Here is a 25,907-nt window from a genome sequence, read left to right as displayed (position 1 = left end):
AATTTTTTTTTTTAAAGATTGGACATGACAGTTAAGCGGCCGAGCTTGGAACTACAGAGCTATGTTGTCAATATGGACTATCATGCTGTCAGCTGATTGGAGCTAGCATTTGACGTTATGTTGTTGTTGTTTTCTAATGCCAGGCGTTTGACAATAAAGTCATTTGACCTCTTGCACTCCAATATTTTTCAAAGATATTATCATGGTCAGCCACTGAAGCACAGATTTTGAGGTGTTCTGAATCCATTTCTTGGTTTGAGTTGCGCAGTGGGCAGTTAGGGGACTGATATATTCCAATTCTATGCAGGGCATTTGACGTTATATGGCAGATGTTAAAACATTAATTGATATATATATATATATATATATATATATATGAATCGCACTTTTTAGAAAGGAACCAATTAAAAATGTTCTATTTTTCAGGAGGGCAAAAGAACTTACTTTCATGAATAAATACCAGTGTACCAGTGCCGTAATATAAACATCAACTCGATGTTAGAGATACAGGGAAAGGTTTGTTTAAGTTCCTTCCTTTGTTTATCTTTGCGTCTTGGAAGTATTAATCATTTCATCAGAAGAAATAAAAATGACAAATTTTGACTTAGTTCCTTTCTAAAAAGTATATATATATATATATATATATATATATATATATATATATATATATATATATAATCGACAGAGAATGAAAGATGAAATGTATCAATGCTAACATCGTGTGCACAATAAATGTCACGAAGAGACCTATTGATTACTCACTATGTGGGAAGTGTACCTTTGGCAACTCAACTGTTATATTATTATTACTATGATGTACCGAAGTACATACGGAGTTTCAGTGCACTAATTCTGCTTTTCCATAATTATGGTGAAGTCACTCGAAATGGGTGCACCTCTGTATTTGTGGTTGGATATCGTGTATAGTGTCACACATACTGTGGCACAGTACATGAGGGTAGGCTGCCAATAAAGGGGAACACAGCAGGTAGAACTTAAACTGAGAGGGATTCGATCCGGCATTGGAACTTGAATCTGGTGTGGCTTAGTGGCCAAAGTGCCAGCACGTAAAGCTGGAAACCCAGATTCGAATCCCAGTGCCAGAGAGAATTTTTCTCTGTTCCACTGATCCTTCACCAACTCAACTGTTGTTACCACGTTATGTGACATTCATTTGTTTTTCCGATCATAGCGCTAATGTCATGTTCCATCTTTAAAAAACAGGTGTAGTGACCAACTGTCACAAATTGCCTAAAATTACTGTGACCCAATCCGCTTGAAAGAAAACTTTCTTTTCTCATGACTGTGAATAACACAAGGCCAGGTTCCCAAATTGTACAATAAAAGAAGTGGATTAATATGATACTTTTGCAGAATATTCTATAGTACTTGAAAATTTAGATTGATTAAACAAACTTGCTGTTCTGTTTAGAGCATTCAGTGACATAATTTTTGATGAGCAAGTGTAAGAATAGGCAACTCATTTGCTGCACCAAGTGAATGTCATTTATTTGGATTCATATAATCGAAATGTTGTGACATTTGAAGACCAGAGTCTCATTCATCACAAGTCCTCACCCTCACCAGCAAAGTTTAATTGGTTTAGGCATTTTGTCCACAGATTCAAGACCACAGTGAGGACACTGTGGCTCACTGAGTTCAATAATAAAATTATTGGGAGAATGATTGTGCAACTTTTTGATACGTTTGATAAAATGAAGCTATAAATTTATTGTGACTATTAAGCTTGTGCTTGGAAACTTTTTCTACATTATGAAATAAAAGAAAACAAAAAATTTGGATTATTATATGAATTCTCAGGTTTAAGGTATCTCAAGATAACAACTAATTGCTCCTTTGTGAGAATTGTTTTTCGAAAGGTATTTTTTTCCATAAATTCTTGGACCAACTTCAATTAATATTTCACAACATGAAAGAGAGATTTCACAGTGTCTCGGCACATTTTATGTACTTAAATCCAGCCACTAATATCTATATTTATACTTAATAATGTCACCCACCAGTGACACCAGTTCCTGTGTGTTTTTGTATAATGTATAATAATGCATGATAGCAAAATTTGCACTGACAATCCAGAGCTCATCATCACTCATTGATTGATTAATTTGGTCCTTTCAATGGAAAGCCTCCAGAGTCTAAATAGTCTGACATGTAGATGGAAGCTAGCAGAAGCCCAAGCATGAGCATGACTGTGAGGGGTCAGGACACACATTTACATTATATTACTGCAAGAAAGTTGTGTCTGTTTCACCTTTCCAGATTCTTCTGATTAAATCTCAGAACCGCATTTTTTTTGCGAATAGTGTGAGAAGTTGCTAATGATAGTGCTGTCTAGTATGTCTTGGAACAACTTTTCCCCTTTTCCAGTATACATTATCTAACATTTTCACATGCCTGCAGAATTCAGTCAAATGTTTTTGTAAGTAATAGGAAGTCATCTGTTTACATTGTTTCCTCTACTCAGTTCAAAGATTTGTCCCTTCAGCTGACTGTTCTCATCTCTTACCTCACATAAAAATAGAGACTCTTCTGTCAGAAACTCGCTTTTTCGGCTAGTGTTATCTCAAGACATTTAATGTAGACAGTTTCAGGGCGTGTTATAGTGAAGAATATGTACATTTTATTCTCTTTGTATTATAATACTAACAGTAGTTCTGATTTTCTTGCTGTAGGTGATAGTATTCAGAGAATGTTGGCAAACCTGCCAGCAAAGCGGTCAACACGTCGGGTGATCCAATTCTCAGAAGATGAAATAAAGACCCGCAGTCAAGGCACCATACACAGCGTAAGTAACTCTTCATGAAGGTCTTTGTTATTTTTAAGGTGATTTCATCATGTTCACATTGAACTTAGCTGTGTTCTGTTTTCTGTTCCACAGAACCGCCTCTTAAGGAAGAGATATAAGGTATAGTGTCAATTTCTCATTAATAACATATCTTGGTGTGTGCAGCTGTTAATAAATCTCTCTTCCTTTTCTTGTCAGTGTACCATTTTAGTCTATGGGATTAGAACATACATTGACTTCACTTCAAATTTGCTGTTCCTTGTATTAATTTCTCTTGTCTCTTTTTGTCATATAAAAATATTTACTGACGTAATGAATTGGTTTATTGAATATTCTGATGCTCACATTCCAGTTCATGAACTTAATAGTACAGAACCAGCATATTTGTTGCAGATTGTTTTAAGATCGTTGGTTATAAGTGAGATTGATGGCAAGTTGCGCAAAATAGACTTAAACCATAGTCCAGATTTCATTCTCTCTTCATATTTTATAAGCTTGAGTTTTATTATTTGTACTGCGTGTTCAGTTCAAAGTGTGTCATGGCTCACTGTATGCCGTCATGTGGCTAGTCGTTGAGCCTAGAGATTTCAGTCTTCCTACACTTCCACAGAGGCGTATTACCTATGTGTCAGAGAAGTTGCCTAGAAAGTAAGGCGTTCATTCTGAAGAGTACTTACCGATACGTACCGTAACGCCGGTAGTGGCAGGAATGTGAACTGTTTGGAAACACGTACTGAGGTGAGTCTTTTTCTTACTGTCGGGATATGGGGAGAGGGTTAAGATGATTACTTGCGTACAGTATTTGTTGACATTAACTTCGACGGTCAACATGACACAGAGCATTTGATTTGTACTGTGAAATGTTGCCGTACGCAACCGATGATAACAAATACACTGCGTACGACTTGCCTGCGCAAAACACAGTTCGAAAGAGGTTATGGTAGCACACAGACTGTACAGACCACCATCTGTTGCTACGACGTTCAAGTTGTACCGTACATTTTCTCAAGTTCAGATTGAACCCCTTGATTAATAGGCAACTTCTCTGACATAAAAGCTGAAACTCGCTTCAAAACGCTGACTCACAACAGTGACGTCATGACACACTTTGAAATGAACACCCAGTATTATGTGCATTCATGTTTCTAAAATTTATCAGCTTTTTCATCTTTATATACATATATAGGGTCTCGCCATCCTCATTGAATAATCAAGACTACTATTTTATGTTAGTAGTCAACATGTAGATACCTATTAATTTGAGAAAAATTCGTTTTGGCACAGGGAATCGAACCCGGGACCTCTCACTCTGCATGCTGAGCGCTTTTTCCAACTAAGCTATGTCAGGACATATATTGACGAGATTACCCGAAGATGGCAATCAGAATTATCTTCTAATTTTAAAGTGAATGACATACCTTTAAATACTCTATTTTTGCTGATGATCAGGTTGTATTTGCAACATCGGAGGATATGTTACAAAGAGTGATGTTCAAACTGAGCTCTACTGCTGAACAATATGACCTAAAATATCAATAAAAAAGACAAAGACAAAAGACAGGGAAAAACTCCAGCTAGAACAAAAATTACGTTTAATAATGAGCCAATAGAACAAGTGAATAGGTTTAATTACTTAGGTTGTAATAATATATCTTATGGCTATACAAATGATATTGATATTAAGTTATCAAAATTCCCACAGTTATTAAGTACAATTAAAAGAACACTAGTTGGAAGTGTTAGAAGAGACACCGTCTTAATATTTACGAAGTTCTGGGCTTCTCATCATTGCTGTATGGTTCTGAAACTTGGTCTCTAACAAAAAAGTAAAAACTGAGAATTGAAGCAGTAGAAATAAGACTATTGAGACTGCTGGTAGGGTACAATAGATTAGGTCACAAACAAAATTCTGAAATACGTGATGAACTGGGAATTGACAGATACAGATTAGAATTGTATAACCATGTAAGTAGAATGGATTCTGATCGCATACCCATTAGTACACAACTATAGACCCAGATGACAACAAGATATTTGGACGCCCTAGGAAAAGATGGAGAGACCAATTTTAATAGTGAAAATATATTATGTGGAGACGGAACAGGCCTAATGCCTAATCCATGTTGTATATGATGATGAATGGTTGAAAAGAGAACAGATTTCTGTAAAATATGAAACAATTAATGTACCAAACGATATCATAAACTCTGATGCAGAAGAAGTCGAATCCATCTCTAAAGCAGAAATAAGTGAAAAAAAAAAAAAAGAGAGAGAACATGTAAAAACTATACAGTATAAAAAAATTACTGATTTTTTTTTTTTTTCAAAAATACTTAAAAGTACCAAGATATCGAAAGTATTGAGGACCTAGCTCTGATATACACATACATATTTGGAGTAATGAGAAAGTTGAGAGTCATTTATATAGTAGGGCTGTTTAGTATAACTGAATAGTTACTATTACCCTAGATCATACATACCCAGATTGCTCTGCATTATAGGCTTTGACGGTAACAACTTTTGTCAGGTTTACTATGCTGCCATCTAGTTGGTACATAAAGAGTCACGTCATAACTCTCATTTGAATTGCATTAGCAACTGTACTGCCATTTCGTGTTCGTTTACGGCGGACGGGTGTCAATCCTGGTGGTTGTTCTCTTCAAAGTGCAACCGATTTTAACAAAGGAATGAGCAATCTATATGTGATCTGGGCTATTACTAAGCAAATATATTATTTTACATTAAATTATGCTGAATATTTATTTATGTCAAGTGATATTAATCCAAAATTGATTGTTCTATTGAATATCATTTTTTTTCTCATAGAATCAGGTTGAATAACTGCAAGTTTAAGGACAATTTTTTTTTCTCATAGAATCAGGTTGAATAACTGCAAGTTTAAGGATTAAAAAAAAACTTTTATCATTGTAAGATGTCTGTTAACATTCTCTGGACTGTCCCAATATCTGCACCAGAAATCATGTTTTTGGGCTTTGCTATTAAATTACATTGGTGAATTAATTAGGCTTTTGCTCTGTTATTCATAGAAAAAAGGAACTCTGCATCAAAAACTTCAATTGCTACATGAAATTGAACAATGTTTCATTTATCACATCATTTTTACGAGATTATACAATCTGTTTCCGTTTTTGGAAGATATTTATTTGTTTTGTCTCTCTTCTTTCTGTGTAATTGAAACACTGAAGACTATTTACTGAAAATAATCTTGTTCTAATGTAATACATTTCTAAGATGTGATCTAACTCCTTCTTTATTTATTTATGTAGCTTTTATTGGATAATGGTGACAATGTAAAAATTAACAGATCTTTGGAAACTGACCGCATAAGAATGATGGAGGACGTATAAAATCGTCTTCAGTGAGTTAGCTATTAATTAAATACTTAAAAGGTCGAAATACAACAGTGTTCATAAGTTAAGATTTAAAATAATGGAGATAATTATTACAGTGCAGCCCCCGAAACATGTATGGTTTCTAACCAATTTTATTTATTTTATTATTTTATCAATAAATAGTGTTCAGACAACTGTAATAATTATCTCCATTATTTTAAATCTTAGCTGTTAATATTTGTAATAACATATATCAAAATATGATTAATTATTTATTCCGTCAATATGGCTTAAGCATTGAATTACATATGAAAGAAAACTATTGATGTGTTACATCCTATTTAATCTTGATACTAATGTTTTTGCTTAATCTTGATACCAACGTTTTCGCCCCTAGTGGGGCATCTTCAGGTACAAGATATAAGTATCATCTAAAATCAATTACAGTACACGTTTTACATTTGAAAATGCCATGACTAGAGTACTGATACTTCTATCTTGTACCTGAAGATGCCCCACTAGGGGCGAAAACGTTAGTATCAAGATTAAATAGGATGTAACACATCAGTAGTTTTCTTTCATATGTAATTCAATGCTTAAGCCATATTGACGGAATAAATAATTAATAATATTTTGATATATGTTATTAACACGAGGCTTAGCTGAACATTTCCCAATATGAATTGTAAATTGTTAATATTTGGACTATATTGAATGAGATAAAGTGACTTTTGGAATATTGCAACATGAACTTAGAAGAAACAAAGTTAATTATTAATGTAATACTGTATCGAGTGCAGTCTACATTAGCTGTGGGTACAATTCGAAAGGCACACACCAAGATGATTTGTTGTGGAAAGGTGAAGGGCAGATTGGGAGCACCTCATGAGGCTTCCTGATCTTTTGTAGTTTGAAACCTGCTGCTTATGGTGTTTCTTTTTAATCCACATAAGTTTTACACTTTATTATTGTTATATAGGTTTCAATAGAACCTTCACAAGAGTGTTTCCAACTTCCTCCTGTATTGACAATGCCCTAAGAGATATTGCAATAATGAAAATAATATTTGTACGTGCACTTCTTAACATAAACATACAGTAGAACCCCGATTATCCGTCACCCTATTAACCGATCAGCGGATTATCTGACTGTCTCTCTCACTCTATTCTTTCTTTCTCTGCTGTATGTAGTGATATACCTTATATTAGTACATATTCTTTCTAGAGTCTATTATTAAAATCTTTATCCTTACCTATTACAAGTGTACTGCCAGCAATAGGAACAATTACCGCTAGGCCTACTTGAAGGTATTATAATTCAATAATAGTTTATATTTTCAGTCAAAACACTTATCAATATGTGAAGTCAGAAAATAATTCTGTTACATCATATTATAATTTAAAGTGACCTTAAAATTATAATATGATGTAACAGAATTATTTTCTGACTTCACATATTGATAAGTGTTTTGACTGAAAATATAAACTATTATTGAATTATAATTCATAACACTTTTCTGAAACAATATGACCTTTAAATCTACTTGAAGGTGTTTTTCCCAAATTGTAAAATAATCACTACCTGCTTTCAAAGAAATGGTCCCAAAAACTTCCACAAAATTTAGAGCAAACCCGCGCCGCATTCAGTCCTTGTTTTGTTCTACTGTTCGAATGCTCGTACTTCATAATTTCTATCCAAAATATCTTCCACAGGTGTCAAAAGTATTTTACTAATTATCAAGATAAAAATACAAATAAATAATTTATCAGTTTGTGAAAAGAGAAATCGTGGCTCCTCTCGCATCAGAATACGAGATTGGCATTACAAATGTGCGCGATTTAATTAAAAACAAGAATGAAGTGTATAAAATCTGTAAATCTATAAGAAACCTCTACTATTCCTATCTTTCCACAAAGAATCAACGCAAGAAATTTACTTGGCCCTTATAAAACCATTGTTGACAACTGGACTTAAATTATTACCGGTAAACTTCTGATTCACTATGTAACATGTTAAACAAAAGATCACGGTGGAAATTATGAAACTGTGTTATGCACTTAATTTACGAAAATATTTTCTGATACGGATTATCCGATATTTTCGATTAACCGACCAGTCCACCCCCTTCATTAGCTCAGATAATAGAGGTTCTACTGTATAACTGTTACTTGATAAAAAAATCCGATTGCTTTCCTCCTATTTTTATTCATTTTGATAAAAATTACATTTTCATATGTTGCCGCTGGCTTATTTTAATCTGCTTTCAATCTCTTTTTGTTTTAATTTTCCCAATACTGTCTCTTGTTTCGCTTTTGATTAACATGTTAAAAATTCATATCTATTGAACATATTTATTCTTGCATCATTCTTGAAAGTCTTACATGATGTTTAGTATCGATATATTATTATTATCACAGCCATGCCATTGTCAGCATATAGTTTAATACTTTCATAATGTTGAGTCTTAACTATATGATACATCTTAGCATCAGGTTCCAGACTGTTAATTGAGGGATAACGGCTGACTGGTGTTGGTGGAAAGCATGTATGCTATTGGTGGAGTAAGTTGCATGTCACCTTTTAACCAAGGTATTAATTCATGCCAAAGGTGAGAACACAAAATAACTGTTCTTCAGTATCACATACAGGGTGAGTCAGGAGGAAAGGTACATGGTTAGAGGGATGATAATATTGGTGATTCTGAACAAAAAAGTTTATATGAACATATGTCTTTAATGATTTCGGAGAAAACTAATGGAAACAATGAGGAACAGGAAAAGTGCAGGTGATAGTAAATTAAGACATTGTTACATTATGTTCTGTTTAATTGTGTACTTTTCTTTACAAAACATGTTCGAAAAGTCTACCGTCAATTTCAATGCACTTTGCAGCTCTTGTAGACAGTTGCTGTGTTGCTGATCTGAGCTGATTCGGACATTCCTTTACTTGAGCACAAGCATGTAAAATGCGAGCGAGAAGTTCTTACCATGTTTCCACTTGTAGACTTTGCTCTTAAGCCAACCTGACATACAGTAATCCAATGGAGTAAAGTTGAGTGGCCAGGAAATGACTCCACCACGACTGATCCAACGCCCAGGATATGTTTCATTGATCCTACTGTAACCTAATTTCGTTTTGGTTGCATCCGCATGTGAGTGTTGATGAAGGACATGAGACTGACGCCCGCGATTTTCAAACAGCTGTATGTTAGATACTATTAAGAAAGGGAATATGTTCTTATAAACTTTTTTGTTCAGAATCACCAATATTATCATCCCTCACACATGTATCTTTCCTTCTGACTCACCTTGTATGTGAAGTATCCATTCTTTTGTATGGTTGTAATCATAAGGTGGATATTCGTGTAAAGACGTTTAATAATATCAAGTCATTGTTTTAATAAAACTGGTCGTTGTTCAGGATAACGAAATGGGTGAACCTGCCTGGAGTAAGTGCGTTTTGAACTATTTATATGTCAAGAATCATTTCAGTGTTTGCAATTGATTAATAACTGCATAGAGCAGCAGTGGTTCATTTACATAGTACATACATATGTAATAATCCGTGGCGCTACAGCCTGTGAAGGGCCTAGACAGACCAGCCAGCCGGCTGCTGGCCTCACGCCTACATGCCGAAGCAGAGGTGGACGATCATCCAACCAGAATGGAGGTATCGTGTGGTTAGCACGATGATCCCTCCAGCCATTATAGCTGGCATTCGCAACCGGATTTCGCTACCTATCGTAGCTCCCCAAGTGCATCTCGATGCTGGGTGGGCACCGGTCCCATACATTGGCCGAAATTTCATGAGAAAATTTCTTCTCCCGCGAGGACTCGAACCAGCTCACATTCTGTAACGCGAGTCCTAGACAGGATGCCTTAGACCGTGACGCCACGGCGTGGGACTAGTACATACATATATCCCATCATTACTTCGTGGCAATAACTGCAAAAATTGATTAATATTAGTGCTTTATTTCCAAATCTCTGTGATTTATACACTAGGCAGGACGTAGTTTAGTTAGGATCAAAAGGAGCAAGTTCCTATTTCCAGCATTGCTCCATTGTTCTAGTGTCATCTCCTTGACTCTGAATTGTCTCTCCATTTTCAGAGTCGTTAAAGAATTACCCACCTTAGACATTGACACGCCATCACTACTACCTTACTATGTAAAGATAATGAAATACGATTACACACAACATTTTCTTATTTCTGTAATTTCCATTTTTTCATCCTTTTTCTTATTTGCGTCACTGTCTCTTCTTTTTCTTTTTTCCTGTAAACTAATATCTTAAATATTCTTTTCTTGTTACTTCACCTGTGTGCTTTTAAGACAGTGATGCTTATATAAGAAATGTGAGACAAATATACGATTACTCAATGTACTCTAATGACAAGAAGTTCAGTAATTTAGCAGAAAATAATCTTATTTATTTCAGATGGTTCTACTTTGAAGCAGATTGTAAAACATGATACTGCTGTAATTTTTAAATAAATTTGATAATAATGGCCTGCCTCGCCCTTCCCTCCACTTTCCCCATCCTTCTCTCCTTTCCTCCTCTTCCTTCTCCCCCTCTCCTCTCGTCTTATCCCCTCCCTTTCCTCTCCTCTTATTACTCTCTTTTTCAGGCATTCTCTGAATACGTGGTACAGTCATTAAGTTCTAATACTGAGCGCATAGTGGCGTTAAGGTGCACTATAGCGCATAGGTGGCGCCATGGTATGATACCTTGTCAGTTAGTCTCTCGACCCAACAAGAGACAGTTGGGTGCATGCACTGTAAGCAGAACTACGGTCTTTGTTGTGACGGTGATTTGAATGCGCGCGTCGGAACTCGAGTATGTTGCAGTTTGAGCAACGGGCAAACGTCACGTTCTGTCAGAAATTAGGCGAAACTGCTATAACCGATCATAACTGGAGACGAAACATGGTGTTTCCTTTACGATCCGCAACTGAAGCGACAATCCGCCACCTGGAAAACGCCATTATTTCCATGACACAAAAATCCGCAACAAGACAGGTCAAAAGGCAAGGTGATGCTTTAACAGTTTTTTTTATTCAAATGAAATTGTTCACATAGAATTCATCCCACAAGGTGCAACTGTAGACAAGATCCTCTACAAAGAGATTCTTGGCCGTTTAAGCAATTCAATTCGTCGTAAGCGTCCTGAGCTTTGGCATAGGAAGAATTGGCTGTTGCTACACGACAACGTCCCTGCACATCGCTCCATCCTTGTCCAAGAGGAACTTGCAAGGCAACAGGTCGCTGTTTTGCCACACCCTCCGTACTCACCTGATCTCGCACCATGCGATTTTTTTTCTCTTTCCCCTCATGAAATCAATCCTACGAGGGCGTAATTTTTATGCGGCCGAAAAGGTCATGACTGCCACAAGAGAAGCCGTACGGCATCTTCCTGCCAACATCTTTCAGCGGTGCTTCCAGCAGCTACACCAACGTTGGCAGACGTGCATAGCGGCCAACGGCGACTATATTGAGGGAGGATGTCGATCTGTTTAAGTGTACGCCGTATCACGCGGCATCTTCTGAGACATCCAGATTCTTGTGGGTGCCTACCCTTCAGGCGTCAGTGTCAGAACTTAATGACTGTACCACGTATATTTCTCCCACAATTATCACTCAGCCATCATCTCATTAATCTGTATAATCTTATGATTTACGAATAGTTCTTTATAGTTTAAAGAGGTTGTTAGATGAAGAACAAGCTATGAACCATATGCAGTACACTGAAATCATACCTGGATGTTTATTTTATGTTTCATTTGAAGTTGTTCTTGCATCTGTTTTTAAGCACTTTCCCATTGTCATGCAAAGTTATGTTTAATGAATCATTGACGTTAACAGTCAGTTTATATATATGTGAAATTGTAATTAACTTGCATGTCACGTCTTAAATGGTATCAGACTTAATAAATAAATATATGTTTTCAAATGTTGTATGTTTGTGCGGTATAGACTGATAATAACTTCATATCAATTGTGAAGAATGGAAACCTCCTATGTCAAAAATCGTTAGTTTTCAGGAGAGCGAAAAAACATTTTCTAAACATGCACATATATCAATAAAATTAATTATAATTAAATTCTTTTAAAAAATTAATAATTTTGGAAGTGTGATATGACACAGGAAATCACTGCATCCGATCCGTGAATATTTTATGAATTGTTTGGTATCACAACCCACAAATAGGAAAATTTGACATAGGTTTCCATTCTTCACCATCGGTATGTGTTAATGCTTAACCTCTTACTGAATGTGTAACAGAATGATAATTAAATGTAATTTGTGGTGTTTCTTCAGGTGTCATTTGCATCTGGCGTGCTGAGACCACCCCATAAAGTAACTCACAAAATAGTTCAAAGTCTACATGCCAAGACAGCCACATCTTCCGACTCCAGTGACACTTCACCAAAGAAGTTTGCTACTGTGAAGAGCCCAAAGAAACTATCAGTTGCTTCATCAGCACCACTTCCTGTTACACAGGAGCAGATTCCTGTCCCTAGGCGGCCTCTGAATGTCAAAAAGATGCCTCGTTCAAAGTCTACTGGTGTTGAAGTGCCAAAAAGGACCACCAGAGGCAGTAGATCTCTGTCTCCCACCTCAAAATCAGAGTCTGTGGAAAAGACAGAAGAAACAAAACAGCCTTCCCAACACAAAAGTAGGAGTCGTGTAAAAAAGAATTCCATCTCATCTCTGTCTGAGAGCAGTAAGGCAGCTAACCCAGTCAATGAGCAGAAGAACAACAATAACACTGTAATAGATGCAAGTGTGCAAGAATTTGATGTGGACATCACCACTGTTGGAAGCCCGGAGACATCCAACATTCTTGCTGCTATGCGAATTGCAATGTTAGAAGGCATAATCACTGAAACACCTCCTAGTGGAGGTGCCAAGAAACTTGTAAAGAAACTTTCAGTGAAGAAGCAACCTAATGATGAGAAGAATGCTTCAGTTTTGCCAGGAAAACGGAGGAAATTGACCACTTCTCAGCTAGGTTCTATCAAAAAGAAGTCAAAACTAAGTCAAGCAGAACTTGAAGAAAGATTCCTTCGCAATAAGGGTTACACGCATCCAGATGAAATAAAAACTGATCCCTTCATATGCCAAGGATGTGGATTACAGTTTGATAGTGGTTCAGCAGAATTACGTCATCGCAAGACCTGCATTTATGTTCACCAAGGAGAAGAAGATGGTTCAAAAGAAGCGGTACAGATATACTCGTGTTTGCGCTGTAATGTGCGATTTTCATCTGCTTCTGCATTGCAGAAACATGCACAGTTGTGTGAAACTGGCCCTGATGTCAACAGAAGTCCTAAGAAATTAGTATCTTGTAAAGCAAAAACAAAGAATGGAAATGTGCTAAATACTGGAGAAAACATAGAAAGTGCTGTCGAAGTTGAAAAGGAGAAGAGCCCTGGTAGTGGGACTGGTGAAAATGTGCCTCTCAGGGCAGGAAGAACTTCAAAAATGAAAATCACGACCACAAATAGAAAAAAAATAATAAAGGCTAGGAGTGCAAGCGATAGTCGAATTACAACAAGAAATAAATTTGATCTTGCATCCAATTTTCATAACAATCAAAATACAGAAGAAGAGATTAGTAGCATGGAAGAATTAAACACAAGTAAATCAAAAAATAAAATTATTGTCACAAAAGTAAATAGTGTCAGTTCGATTGAATTACATCAGGACTCTGATAAGTTAGAAAATACTAACAGCCAAGTAAAATCTAAAAGAAAAGTTAGTAATGTTGAAAGAACCATTAGGACCCAAGTTAATATGAAAAAGAAACCTAATACTATTGGAAACGCATTGAATTGTTCCGTTAAAAATAAATTAGAATCTAACGTAGAACTCAGAAATGGCAGTCCAGTTAAAATGAAGAAGAAACCTGATAACAAAAAGAGTATTACTGGTGATTTATTTAATGTGAAAATGAAACCTGGTGACACAGAGAACACAGATATTGGCTCAGATGAAACGAAAAATAAAATTGTTAAAGTAGAACATGCAAATACTAGTCCTGAGACATCAAATACTAGGCCTTTGACAGAAAGTAGTACTGGCACACCCATTAAAACAAAGAAGAAGCAGAATAGTACTGGAGATTCTTTGATAGAAAGTAATACTGGCACACCAACTAAAACAAAGAAGAAGCAAAATAGTACTGGAGATTCTTTGACAGAAAGTAGTACTGGCACTCCCACTAAAACAAAAAAGAAGCAAAATAGTACTGGAGATTCTCTGACAGAAAGTAGTACTGGCACGCCCACTAAAACAAAGAAGAAGCAAAATAGTACTGGAGATTCTTTGACAGAAAGTAGTACTGGCACTCCCACTAAAACAAAAAAGAAGCAAAATAGTACTGGAGATTCTCTGACAGAAAGTAGTACTGGCACGCCCACTAAAACAAAGAAGAAGCAAAATAGTACTGGAGATCCTTTGACAGAAAGTAGTACTGGCACGCCCACTAAAACAAAGAAGAAGCAAGATACTACTGGAGATCGTAGACCAATAGAAAAAGACAGTGTGCCAATAGTACTGGATAGTACATGTGAAAGTGTTGAAAATGTAATCACCATACAAAAAAATATTAGTTGTAAAAAGGTGTTAGGCCAAAGTACAACTGTAAAGTCAAAGAGACAATCTGCTATCAAAAGAAGCGTCAGTAGCAGTCCAATTGGATCAAGGAAAAGACTTGGTACCACAAGAAGTGACAGTTTGGATAGGATGACCAATATCGGAAGCATAGAAATAGTGAAGAGTTCTGCAGTTAATACAGCTAATCAGCTGGATGGCGAGAAGAATAACGTTAATTCACTCGAATCAAAGGAGAAAAGTAATTTGCCTGTACCTAACACTAATGCAGTTATTGATAAAAAACCTTTTGGAAAAAGAGACAATGAATCAGATATACGTGATAACATTGAAATTGATCGTTGTAACAGTACAGAACCAACGAAAAGGTCAAAAAGTGCAGGGTCTGTCAGTGGAAGTACAGTTAGAACAAAGAAAAAATTGAATGATAGTGGCAAAGTGTCAACAGGAACAAAGGAAAGTCCTAATAATGTCGTAACTAGCAGTTCTAGTGCAAAAGGAGTGAAAAGGAAAACCAATACTAGTGTAAATGAAACTAAGTTGTGTACCAGTGCTACCATTGAGATCTGCAGTCCTGCCAATAGTGATCTGGATGACAAAATGCCTGAACTACAAAAAGAGGAGCCTATTGAAAATTTGAAAACTCAGACCCCGAGCCCCAAAGTGAGTGAAGATTTGTGTGATATACCAATTCTTTCTCCTGTGGGCTGTGATCTTATGGTTGAAGATGGTGAAGAGAAGAGAGGTGGTGATATGAGCCACTGTGAAGTCCTAAAGAAGAACCTAAAAAGCACAAATAAATCCATATTACTTCAAGTTAAGAAACGATTGAAAAATACCGTGAAGAAGAAAAACGAATTGAAAGAAACTAAGACAACTGTAAAAGCAAGCAAAGTAAAGAAACAGAACAGTAAAGTCGAGATTCAGCAGAACCAGCCAGTTGAACAAGAAATTGTGAAGTCTTGTGATGCATCCATAGTAGATAGTCAGATTCTATTGGAGGAGGACAGCGATGATAAACCTTTGGCTTTACTCACTGCTTCTTGCAAGGAAAGCATTGTAGAAACCACAGCTCATAAAAATACATCCATAAATGAAGAATCTTCCTGTGGAGTTGTAGAAAACTTGAAATCTTCAATTAAAAGAGATATTAATGCAAAAGAAATTGAGACTAATCCTAATATTTTAATACCAGAGGTAAACAAAAGTAAAATCAATGTTTTAAATGTGAATATGGTTGAAACCAGTGTTACGAGAAATGGAAATGTACAGGAGAAACTCAATGCAGATACTATAGGAAAGACGAAAAGCAAAAAGTGTGTAGAAAAAGCAAGTTCTGAAACTCTAGGAATGGACACTGTCGATATCATAGTGCAAAAACGTCATTCTGTTGAATCGTGTGAAGTAGAATATAACAAAATTGGTTCCACGGTACACTCTTCACCAATAAATGAAATTGAAGTATGCAAAAGTAGCCAGTCACTGAAAGTTGCAACACATAGCACTACTAAAATGACTGAAGTTTTATCAGCTAACACTGTAACAGGAAATAGTGATATAAAAATACCATTCTCTAATGGTGAGAAAATCAGCAGAAATATGCTGCAACTAGATAAAGCTGAAATTGACGAAACACTACAGAAATCAGATGTTTCATTATTAACTGGTGACACAAATAAAAAAGGTTTAATCGAACTGATTTCAGTAACAGGAGATAAAGGTAAAGAAACTGTTCTGTTAACAAAAAAGCAAAGACGAAAACCCATTCGTCGTAGAAATAGTACTCCAGTGTGGGACAGGAAGCAAAAGAGAAGTGTAAGCAAAATGACGCCTCCTGATCTTGCTGAAGAAGATTCAACTGATGATTTACTGCCTATTTCAAAACTGAAAGAAGTAATACAGAAGAGAAGCTTGCCAGTTGAAGATAAGGATTCGAAAATTTCTGAACCTTGTGAGTATGTTGGCACAATTGAAGAGGAGAGTTTTTCAGAATTTAGCGAAATTTTGAAACCTGAATCTTCTGCGGAAAATAATTTTGAAATAATCTCAGGTACAGCTGAGAATTTATTTTCACAGTGTTGTCCTACAATTAGACAACCAACGAAGTCCCTAGAACATATTAAGATAAGTGAAAAGACTCAAATGAAAAGTAATAAGAATAGATCACGGCTGCAAGGTACAAAGAGAGTGAATGATAAGCACCCATTACTGCTTCCTCAAAAAACTAGCCTCACAGATGTGTGTTTGGAAATGACAGTATTGTCTGCTAATATTCATTCAGAAAATAAAGCAATTACAGGTCACAAGAAGAAAACTAGACGATGCAACAGAACTTTAGGTAATGCAGAAACTCCTGAATGTGAGAGAGAAGTAACTCAGTTGATTAACATAACATCAAATTCAGAAAGTAAAAAGTTGATACACGGTAAGGAAAAAACCAAGAAAAATGAAGTTCTAGATGAAAAAGAAAATTCAAATGAACAAAAAGGAACTAAGGAACAAGACAATGATGTGGGTTTAATTTCTGGTGGAAAATCAGCTGTGCAGAGAAAAGCAGGAAGAATACCAAAAGGAACTCCAGACATGCATGATAATACAGCATCTTGTATTAGTGGCAAGTTACAGGCAGAAATTCGGAACAAAAATGAAGCAGAAACACGTACTCTTGGTGAATCAAGCACTCTGCAAGAGCAAGAAGACAAGAAATGCATGATTGATAAACAATTGGTGACAACAAAAGGTAAAAATAGAAGACAATCAGAGGAAATAACAGAAAGTGAAAGTTCTTGCCTTACCCAGATTGAGATGTCAAGAGAAGAAGAAGTACAACAAAATTCTTTAGTAGTAGAGGATGAAACAGTGAGTGCCTTAGTTGGCAGAAAGCTAATAATTACTAAGAGAAGGTCTACTACTACTAGGCAGTCGGATGAGTTTGAATTTCGTGATAATGATATCAGAGATTCTTCTTTTGGCCCAACACTAGATTTTGTAACCTTTAGTGGAAAGGAGGAAAAATGTAATCATTCAGACACTGGAATACAAGAGGATCTTATTCTTGTGAAGGAGAGACTTACCACTGAGGAAACTGAAGGTGAGACAATGATGAATTTCGCAAACAGCACAGAAAATCGTCTGATATTTCAGAGAGTAGAAAAAAAGATCTCGACTGAGAAGAAGAAAAAGGAACGTATTTCTAAGAAAAGGGGTTTATCACATACAAAAGATAACAAAGGAGTAAGCCATCTTATAATCAAAAAGAAGGAAACAAGACCGAAGGTAAAGCTTGTGTTCGGAAGGAAAAGAAATACCAGCCCTGTAATAAAGGAGCAAAGAGATGATGTACGTGAAGAGGAAGCAATAGTCTTGTGTCAAGAGAAATCTAAGGTTCCTCTTAAATCAAATGAAGTAGCTTCTCCAGATGCTGGGAAGTCAAACATTGCCAAAGTAGAAAAGAAAACTAGTTCCTTAATTGGTGATCAAGGCAAATATAATTCAGTGATGGACACTATGGATGTTTCAATTTGTAACACAGAGGAAACAAATACTTTAATTGGTGATCAAACCAATCAATTTATTGATGACCATGAAGTAAATACTGAAGAATCGGATATTGTAAACACTAGAAAGCTGAACAATATGGAAACTAATACTACTCTTATAGTCAATGAAAATATTAAAGATATTGAAGTTGAGAATAAGGTCATGGGTCTCAACAAGGAAGAAGAAAAAGATGCAGTGACTGTGGTGAATGAAGAAAGTGAAATTATTCGCCCACTTCTTCCACAAGAAGATACGAGCAATAGTGCCATGCAGTCTTCAGATCTCCCAACAGAGGATAATACTAATGCTAAGGAGTTGCAAGAAAATGTGGAAAGTCCTTTGAGACAAGCTCGCAGGACAAGATGTAACACATCATATGAAGAACTGTATAATTGGTCTGATGTTACAAGTGAGACAGAAGACAGCAGTCAAGACCTTCCAGATCCCAACATGATGGCATCACTGTGTCAGGATACTGATGCTTCAACATATGAGGAAATTGCAGCTTTAATTGCAAATGGTGAACACTTCTTTCCATCCACCTTCAAGAGGAAGAAGAAAAAGAAGCTGCGAAATAATAGCAGGCAATATAGGAATGGTCAATTGCGAAGAAAAAGACGTAGGAAGCAGAAATTGAAGACTAAACTGTTCAAGAAGTCTAAGAGATCAATAGTGAATGAATTTATAGTAACTGACATTGAGACAGGACAGGAAGAATCTCAGGATAGTATCGAGTCTATTTATCTCGTGGAAACTGGCAAAACAGAGCAGCAGCAACTGCAGCCTTCTGCCATCACTGGTGTGGACAAGAAAACCATTAAAAAGAAGAAGAAAAAGAATATAGTCAAATTATTGGAAGATCCAAATGGTGAGAGTTCTGAAAACATGAAGGCTAATGAAAAACCAAAACCGAAGAGGAAGAGCAGTGTAGGTTCCGTATTTTTCTGTCCATTATGCAATAAACACTTTTCTACAAATTATAATTTGATGAAGCACAAACAGTCACTAACACATAAGCGAATATTAGAGGCAGCAAATCCATCATTAACTCAGAACACAGAATCCACATGTGTTAGTTCTCAGTCGTCTCTGTCTGGTAAAGAAATTGCAGAAACTGAACAACCTAAATCTTCTGTTGAAACTGAGGAGAAAGTAGTTGAAGTCACTTCGAGTTGTAAGAATTCAGAAATAGAACAGTCATGTTCATCTAGTCAGCCTCGTGCTGAGGAACCTTCTTCTATTTTGAATCCCACTGAAGTTGACTCTCCAGTGTCGTCTATAATTCAGAGATTGGAAACTCAGCAGCCTTCTTCTCCTACAGTTGAAAACAAAGAAGAATCAAAACCTTTTAGTACAAGAAGCCAGAAAACCGAACATGTTGATTGCACTTTAAATCAAAACTTGGGTGTTGGGAAGGTTGTTGCTTCTTCTGTAAATCAGAATTTTAATTCTGAGCAGCTGCAAACTGTAGTACAAAACCTAGAAAAAACAGGTGAAAATCCAATATCTCCTGTAGCTCAAAATGAGCAACCTAAACAGACATACGTTTTTGTTCAAGATAAGACTGTTGAACAACCTCTGCAACTTCAACAAACTGCAGAAAACATGCAGGCTGATAACACTAATATCTCTGCAGTGCAGTCAGCCGACACTAATCATATAGTAGTTTCTGATAATGCATTGCAGAACAGTATGCAACAAGTAAACACTGTGAATTCATCAGTCCCTGCAGTTAATGGGTTCTGTCAGCAGCCTGCTACATGGACAGGAAACCAAGCAAATGCCAGTTTTGATTGTCTTGGTAAGGGAACTGGTTTGCAACCCACCATAAATTGGACTTCAGGAACGGTAGCATCAGAAGACCAACAGAAACAAGCTGGTTGGTTTATGGGACAGGTAGATAATAACCAATGGCTGTATTCCAATCAGTGGTCACAAGACATGAATTGGAATAGAGAGATGAGCACTGATATGACCTGGAATGCAGATTGCAGTCAGGATGATGGCACGTTCTTCCAGACCAATTCAGCAAGCTTGGGCTCCATCTTGGACTCTGTTAATCAGGTGATTTAAAATCTTTGTTTTGTGATAAACATACATAGTTTCATTAAATATTTTATGTAGGAATATCCATTATACTTAAGCATGGGTAGATGATTACCAGAGACCAAAATCTGTGCTCAGGAGATACAACCGAATTCACATTTGTCAATAGTTCTTCATGTTTATAATAATAGTCTGTAGCAAATATTATACAATGCAAAAGTTAGTTGAGTGTGCTGTAGTAGTACAAATAGTTTGAATAGTTTTACTCCTTCCAGGATGGGTGTCCTTAGCAATAGTGAAAAACTCTTCTGTCTCCACAAAATGATTTGCAAACTGAATTAAGCTTTAGATCAAAACCACAAGTTACAATCTAGTATATTTGTATGGTAAACACTCCTCTTCCATAACAAAATTAAAAGTTATTTTGTTATATAATATGATTCCTTTTGATATTTTAATTGTATACTTTTCATAACTTTATATTGGATCCGAGCAATCATCATCTACAATCCCATTTCAGTCAGAGCTTTCTTCTCTTCCCATCTAATTTTATCTGTAAAAATGAATTTTTATAATTTATTAAGTAACATTTGTCTCGATAATAAAATATTAGAAAGATGTAATTGTTTCCCATATTTAGGTTACAATCTTTCCATTTTTGAAGAATTGGACATACCACAGAAAATTAATAAATACACAAAAGCTATGGGCATTATAAATAGTGTGATGAAACCATCCTTGGTTCAGAAACACACCTGCATACGTCTCTACAACACATTGGCACGACCGATGCTCAGCTATGGCAGCGAAGCATGGACACTGAGGAAAGCAGATAAAAGCAGAATAACAGCTTGTGAAATGAGATTCATGCGAAGAACAGCAGGCTGTACTAAATGGGATCTGAAAAGAAATTGTGAAATTTTAAAGGAACTAAAAACTCAACCAGTTTTAGATTACATTGTTGAATATCAGTCTAATTGGAAACATCATTTGGAAAGAATGAGTAATAGTAGACTCCCAAAGGCAATTTATAATTATGTACCACATGGCCAAAGATCTGTGAGTCGTCCTGCTAAGAGATGCCATGAAAATTTTATGTGAGACCTTAACAGGCCTTGTGGCCTAACACTTGTCAGGCAGAACAACGAACAACTAATTTATTCAGCTTGCTAGTGTTTAGAGGATCATTCATTTTTATATGGCACTTTAGCTTTTATGTTCGAACATTTTTTATTCAGCCAAACGATTTTTCAAATCATTAGCTACCACACAATTTAAAGCTATATGTTGGCAAACAATTCTGCGCCTCCTCCCTCCTTGGGTTGTTGAGGAAGGTGTCGGCAAGTTTTATTCTATTATATATTATATAATTTTTTGTCCAGTGGCAGGACCCTCAACTTACCATTGTTATACATTAAATTAATAAAACTGACTTTAAATCAGTTCGTAATTTTCTTAAATTTAACAACTGAAACTACATAAATATATTATTACAGTCATGATTGGTTCAAAAAATGTTCAGTCTAACATATTTAATCTTAGTTAAAATTAATTTAATTTTGTACAGGTATATGGCAAATTTTTAGGTTTAAGAAATGATGGACAAAATAAAACTATATTTTGCAACATTATTTATTACGGAAACTAGTCTAATGAATGAATTTAACAAATCTTTCAAAGATTCAACTTGGCAAGCTTTTTTTTGCAGCATTGATTTTGATGTCATCATAGGATATAGACGAAATAGACAATGTTCTCTTGTGTTCAGTTGAAATAATACTCAGATTTGAAAGTCGATCTTGCCCTATGTTAAGAATTTTCAGTTTTACTTACAACTTACAAATGGCCCTCAAGGAACCCGCAGGCTCATTGCCGCCCTCACACAAGCCCGCCATCGGTCCCTATCCTGTGCAAGATTAATCCAGTCTCTAACATCATATCCCACCTCCCTCAAATCCACTTTAATATTATCCTCCCATCTACGTCTTGGCCTTCCCAAGGTCTTTTTCCCTCCGGCCTCCCAACTAACACTGTATATGCATTTACATGCCCTGCCCATCTCAGATGTCTGGATTTAATGTTCCTAATTATGTCAGGTGAAGAATACAATGCATGTTTCAATTTAAAAGTATCCTTAAGGTTGTGGTGAAGTTTGGATATCCTTCTTAAAGTCTATGTTTGTAAATGAGACTCGAGAGAATTTCTGCAGGCATTGTAATTTTGGTGCCTCCTCCCCTCATCACCCCATGCAGCGTGCTCTGCTTGCTCCTCTCCAATTGCAGTTGCGAGTTTCCCCGCATGTTGCGCCCCTTAGTTGCGGTCCTAGTTGTCAACATTACGATTTATTGTTTCTCTTATCTGAACAAATATGAAACATATTTCACTATAGTATTCGTATTTCCTTGTATTGTGGGTCCCTATCACCACGGCATGGCGCATCCTCAGGTTGCGGATCGAGGAGACAGCCTCCAGATATGGAGGGTAGTTGTGAATATATTGAATGAGCAGTCGCGGACAGCTGATGAGGGGTGGTCCTCCAGCTTGGGGGTTGGGCGAAGGGCTAACAACCCATCACCGTAAAAAACAGCTTGTTACAAATCCTTCAAATAAGCCTCGGAATGGGACTGATTCTCTGGCACGACCACAGCAAAGGAATAAGGTTTTGAGATTTGGTACTTGGAATGTTTTAATATAAATGATACTCGGGAGGAAATTAAACTCAAAATAAATATGGGAAATGCCTGTTATTATTCGGTTGAAAAGCTTTTATCATCCAGTCTGCTGTCAAAAAATCTGAAAGTTAGAATTTATAAAACAGTTATATTACCAGTTGTTCTTTATGGTTGTGAAACTTGGACTCTCACTTTCAGAGAGGAACATAGTTTAAGGGTGTTTGAGAATAAGGTGCTTAGGAAAATATTTGGGGCTAAGAGGAATGAAGTTACAGGAGAATGGAGAAAGTTACACAACACAGAACTGCACGCATTGTATTCTTCACCTGACATAATTAGGAACATTAAATCCAGGCGTTTGAGATGAGCAGGGCATGTAGCACGTATGGGCGAATCCAGAAATGCATATAGAGTGTTAGTTGGGAGACCGGAGGGAAAAAGACCTTTAGAGAGGCCGAGACGTAGATGGGAGGATAATATTAAAATGGATTTGAGGGGGGTGGGATATGATGATAGAGAATGCATTAATCTAGCTCAGGATAGGGACCGATGGCTGACTTATGTGAGGGCGGCAATGAACCTCCGGGTTCCTTAAAAGCCAGTAAGTAAGTATTCGTATTTACATTGGAAACATTGTTGTGTTTCAGATTCTGGATAATGAACGATCTGCAGAAGGACTGTCGACTACCGAAGGCTACCAACCTTATGTGGACTTGCTACAACCTGCTGTGGATCCAACTGGAGGACTGAGGGAACTACAGCAAGCCATGGGAGCCACAGACGAGGAGATGGCAATGTTACAACAACTGGGAGAGAGCAGTTGGCCGTTGGAAGATGCTGATATCATGGACTTGGATAACCAGAAATCTGGTAGTGCCACACCAGCAATTGCTTCCACCTCTGCCACCACAACCACGGTTACTGTGACTACTGCCACCTCAGTAACTACTACTAACACTGTTGCTACCACGACCACTACTGCCATCGCCACTAGTACAGCCTCTATAATTAGCAGGCCTATAAGGATGGAAGCACTCAAAGGAGTCCGCTACAAAAAGGATGAAGATGTGACAGCATCGTCATCGTCAACATTACCAACATCATCCTCCACTACAATGGTATAGCAGTGACAGTGACTATCTCCATAGTTAAAATATATCAGTAATACTCTGGGATTAATTTATAGCTAAAAATGTAGGGGAACTATAGTCCCATCGCTCTAATTTCCGGCAGCCAATCGCGTTGCAGGTCGGCTACATTTAAACTTGTGCGTTTTGTAATTCGCTGATTCATTTCTTAAGGCTCGATAAATACTTAATATAATCGCCTGCCATTTTAGCTCTTTCGTTGGCATTCGCAGAAAGCACACGAAGACGTTATTTGCTGAATTACATTGCGTTTGATTTATTATCATAGGAGCTACGACATGATAATGTTTAACGGTGTGGCAAATAGATTCCTCGTATGGTAGCAAGGCAATGTAAGAACAAAAATGGCGAAGGATACTACCTACCTAGACTTTGTAGAGCCTTCACTTTCTAAGACGTAAGTAAAGAGGCAGCATGCCGGAAATAACAGCATCGGAACTATACCTGAGCACATCCTCTAGGCACAGTGGTTCGACCTTAAGACGTTTTTCATGTACCAGAACTATTATTTAAATTTAGATTTTTCTGTTTAATGTTTTAATTGCTTCACACCATCCAGTCCTACGAAAAGAAAATTATTTTTATCCTTATTTTCTACTGTATACATTTCCGTTTACAATTATGTTGGATATGTTCATACTTACCTATGATTTCGTGATAATCATTATGGCACTTGTCGTAATGTTGCTTGATGTTTGATTTATAAGTGCCTATTAGAATTTTAGGACGCAAGAGGCATCTACATTGTCACCATATGTACAACAAATACTGTTCCTCCCATTCTTTCTTAAACAGACATTTCCAAACAGACGTTGAAAGTTTTGCAAAAGAAGAAATCTAAGATGTATACAAACTAAACATTTATATGTCATGAGTTATATGATCATTTTAGCAATATTCGTAATGTGTTTCACGGGGTATTTTATTTTATTTTTTATCGTACTTCAATTTGAAATTGTTATTTCTGATTTGAAGATTAAACAAAAAAAAAAAAAGTACAAAATTATTGGTTTTATCCTGCATAACACTGCATTGAAAGTATCAACACCTTCAGAATACATAATCTTGAGGATTTAAAAGGAACTTTATTTGACCATAATAAACTATGAAGTAACGTGATTTATTGAAGAGCAAGAAACAATTCATATTACAAAAGCTGGCTAGGGACTAGAAATGACCTAAAGAAAGGCAAACGATTTTTTTTCTAAATCATCACTTTCACAACTTTTGAAGCCACTCAGTTTCCTGGGAAAGTGCTGTTATTTTCAGAGAAATAAAAGTGATCAGAATATATTGATGGTGTTGAATAGTAAAAAAAAATTAACAAAATGAGATTTCACTTGATCCCTATCAAAAAATCTTCTCAAATCTTCTGCAAACACATCTTATATCAAGATATGGATACAAACTTTACAAGAAGATATTTAAATACCCTCTTACGTTAGATATTTGTACATTATCAAGCTATTAAAACGTTTTTGACATACAAGGTTACCATTCAACACCATCGATTTACTGTCATTCACTTTATTGTGCTGGAATTTAGAAAGAAAGTTGTTAGGTGTGCACATTCGTACATGCACATGCAAGCAGAACAGAATCTTACAATCCGAATTTTTGAAGGAAGAAATACTGTAGATCATACATAAATTCATACACTTAAGAAATGTAATGTTAAAATTTCAGGATTAAAAAAAAAGTCAACAGAAGGTACATTACCAGAA

At 36.3% G+C, this 25,907-nt stretch overlaps 1 protein-coding gene across 6 annotated transcripts in view; it reads left to right on the top strand.

The window, feature by feature from the left end:
• LOC138712465 (uncharacterized) overlaps positions 1-25,907 on the top strand; it is a 283,130-nt gene that overhangs the window by 241,159 nt on the left and 16,064 nt on the right. For 4 of the 6 annotated variants that reach the window (XM_069844307.1, XM_069844304.1, XM_069844306.1 and 1 more), the window contains 4 exons: positions 2,694-2,806; positions 2,900-2,926; positions 12,480-20,381; positions 23,683-24,153. In XM_069844307.1, coding sequence (XP_069700408.1) covers positions 2,694-2,806; positions 2,900-2,926; positions 12,480-20,381; positions 23,683-24,153 — 8,513 coding nt within the window. The remainder of the gene's footprint in view (positions 1-2,693; positions 2,807-2,899; positions 2,927-12,479; positions 20,382-23,682; positions 24,154-25,907) is intronic. The other 2 variants (XM_069844310.1, XM_069844308.1) reach the window with 1 other exon arrangement.

This window comes from Periplaneta americana, chromosome 13 (assembly GCF_040183065.1).
Source record: "Periplaneta americana isolate PAMFEO1 chromosome 13, P.americana_PAMFEO1_priV1, whole genome shotgun sequence".
NCBI lineage: Eukaryota > Metazoa > Arthropoda > Insecta > Blattodea > Blattidae > Periplaneta > Periplaneta americana.
This window is presented reverse-complemented; position numbering and strand designations above follow the sequence as displayed.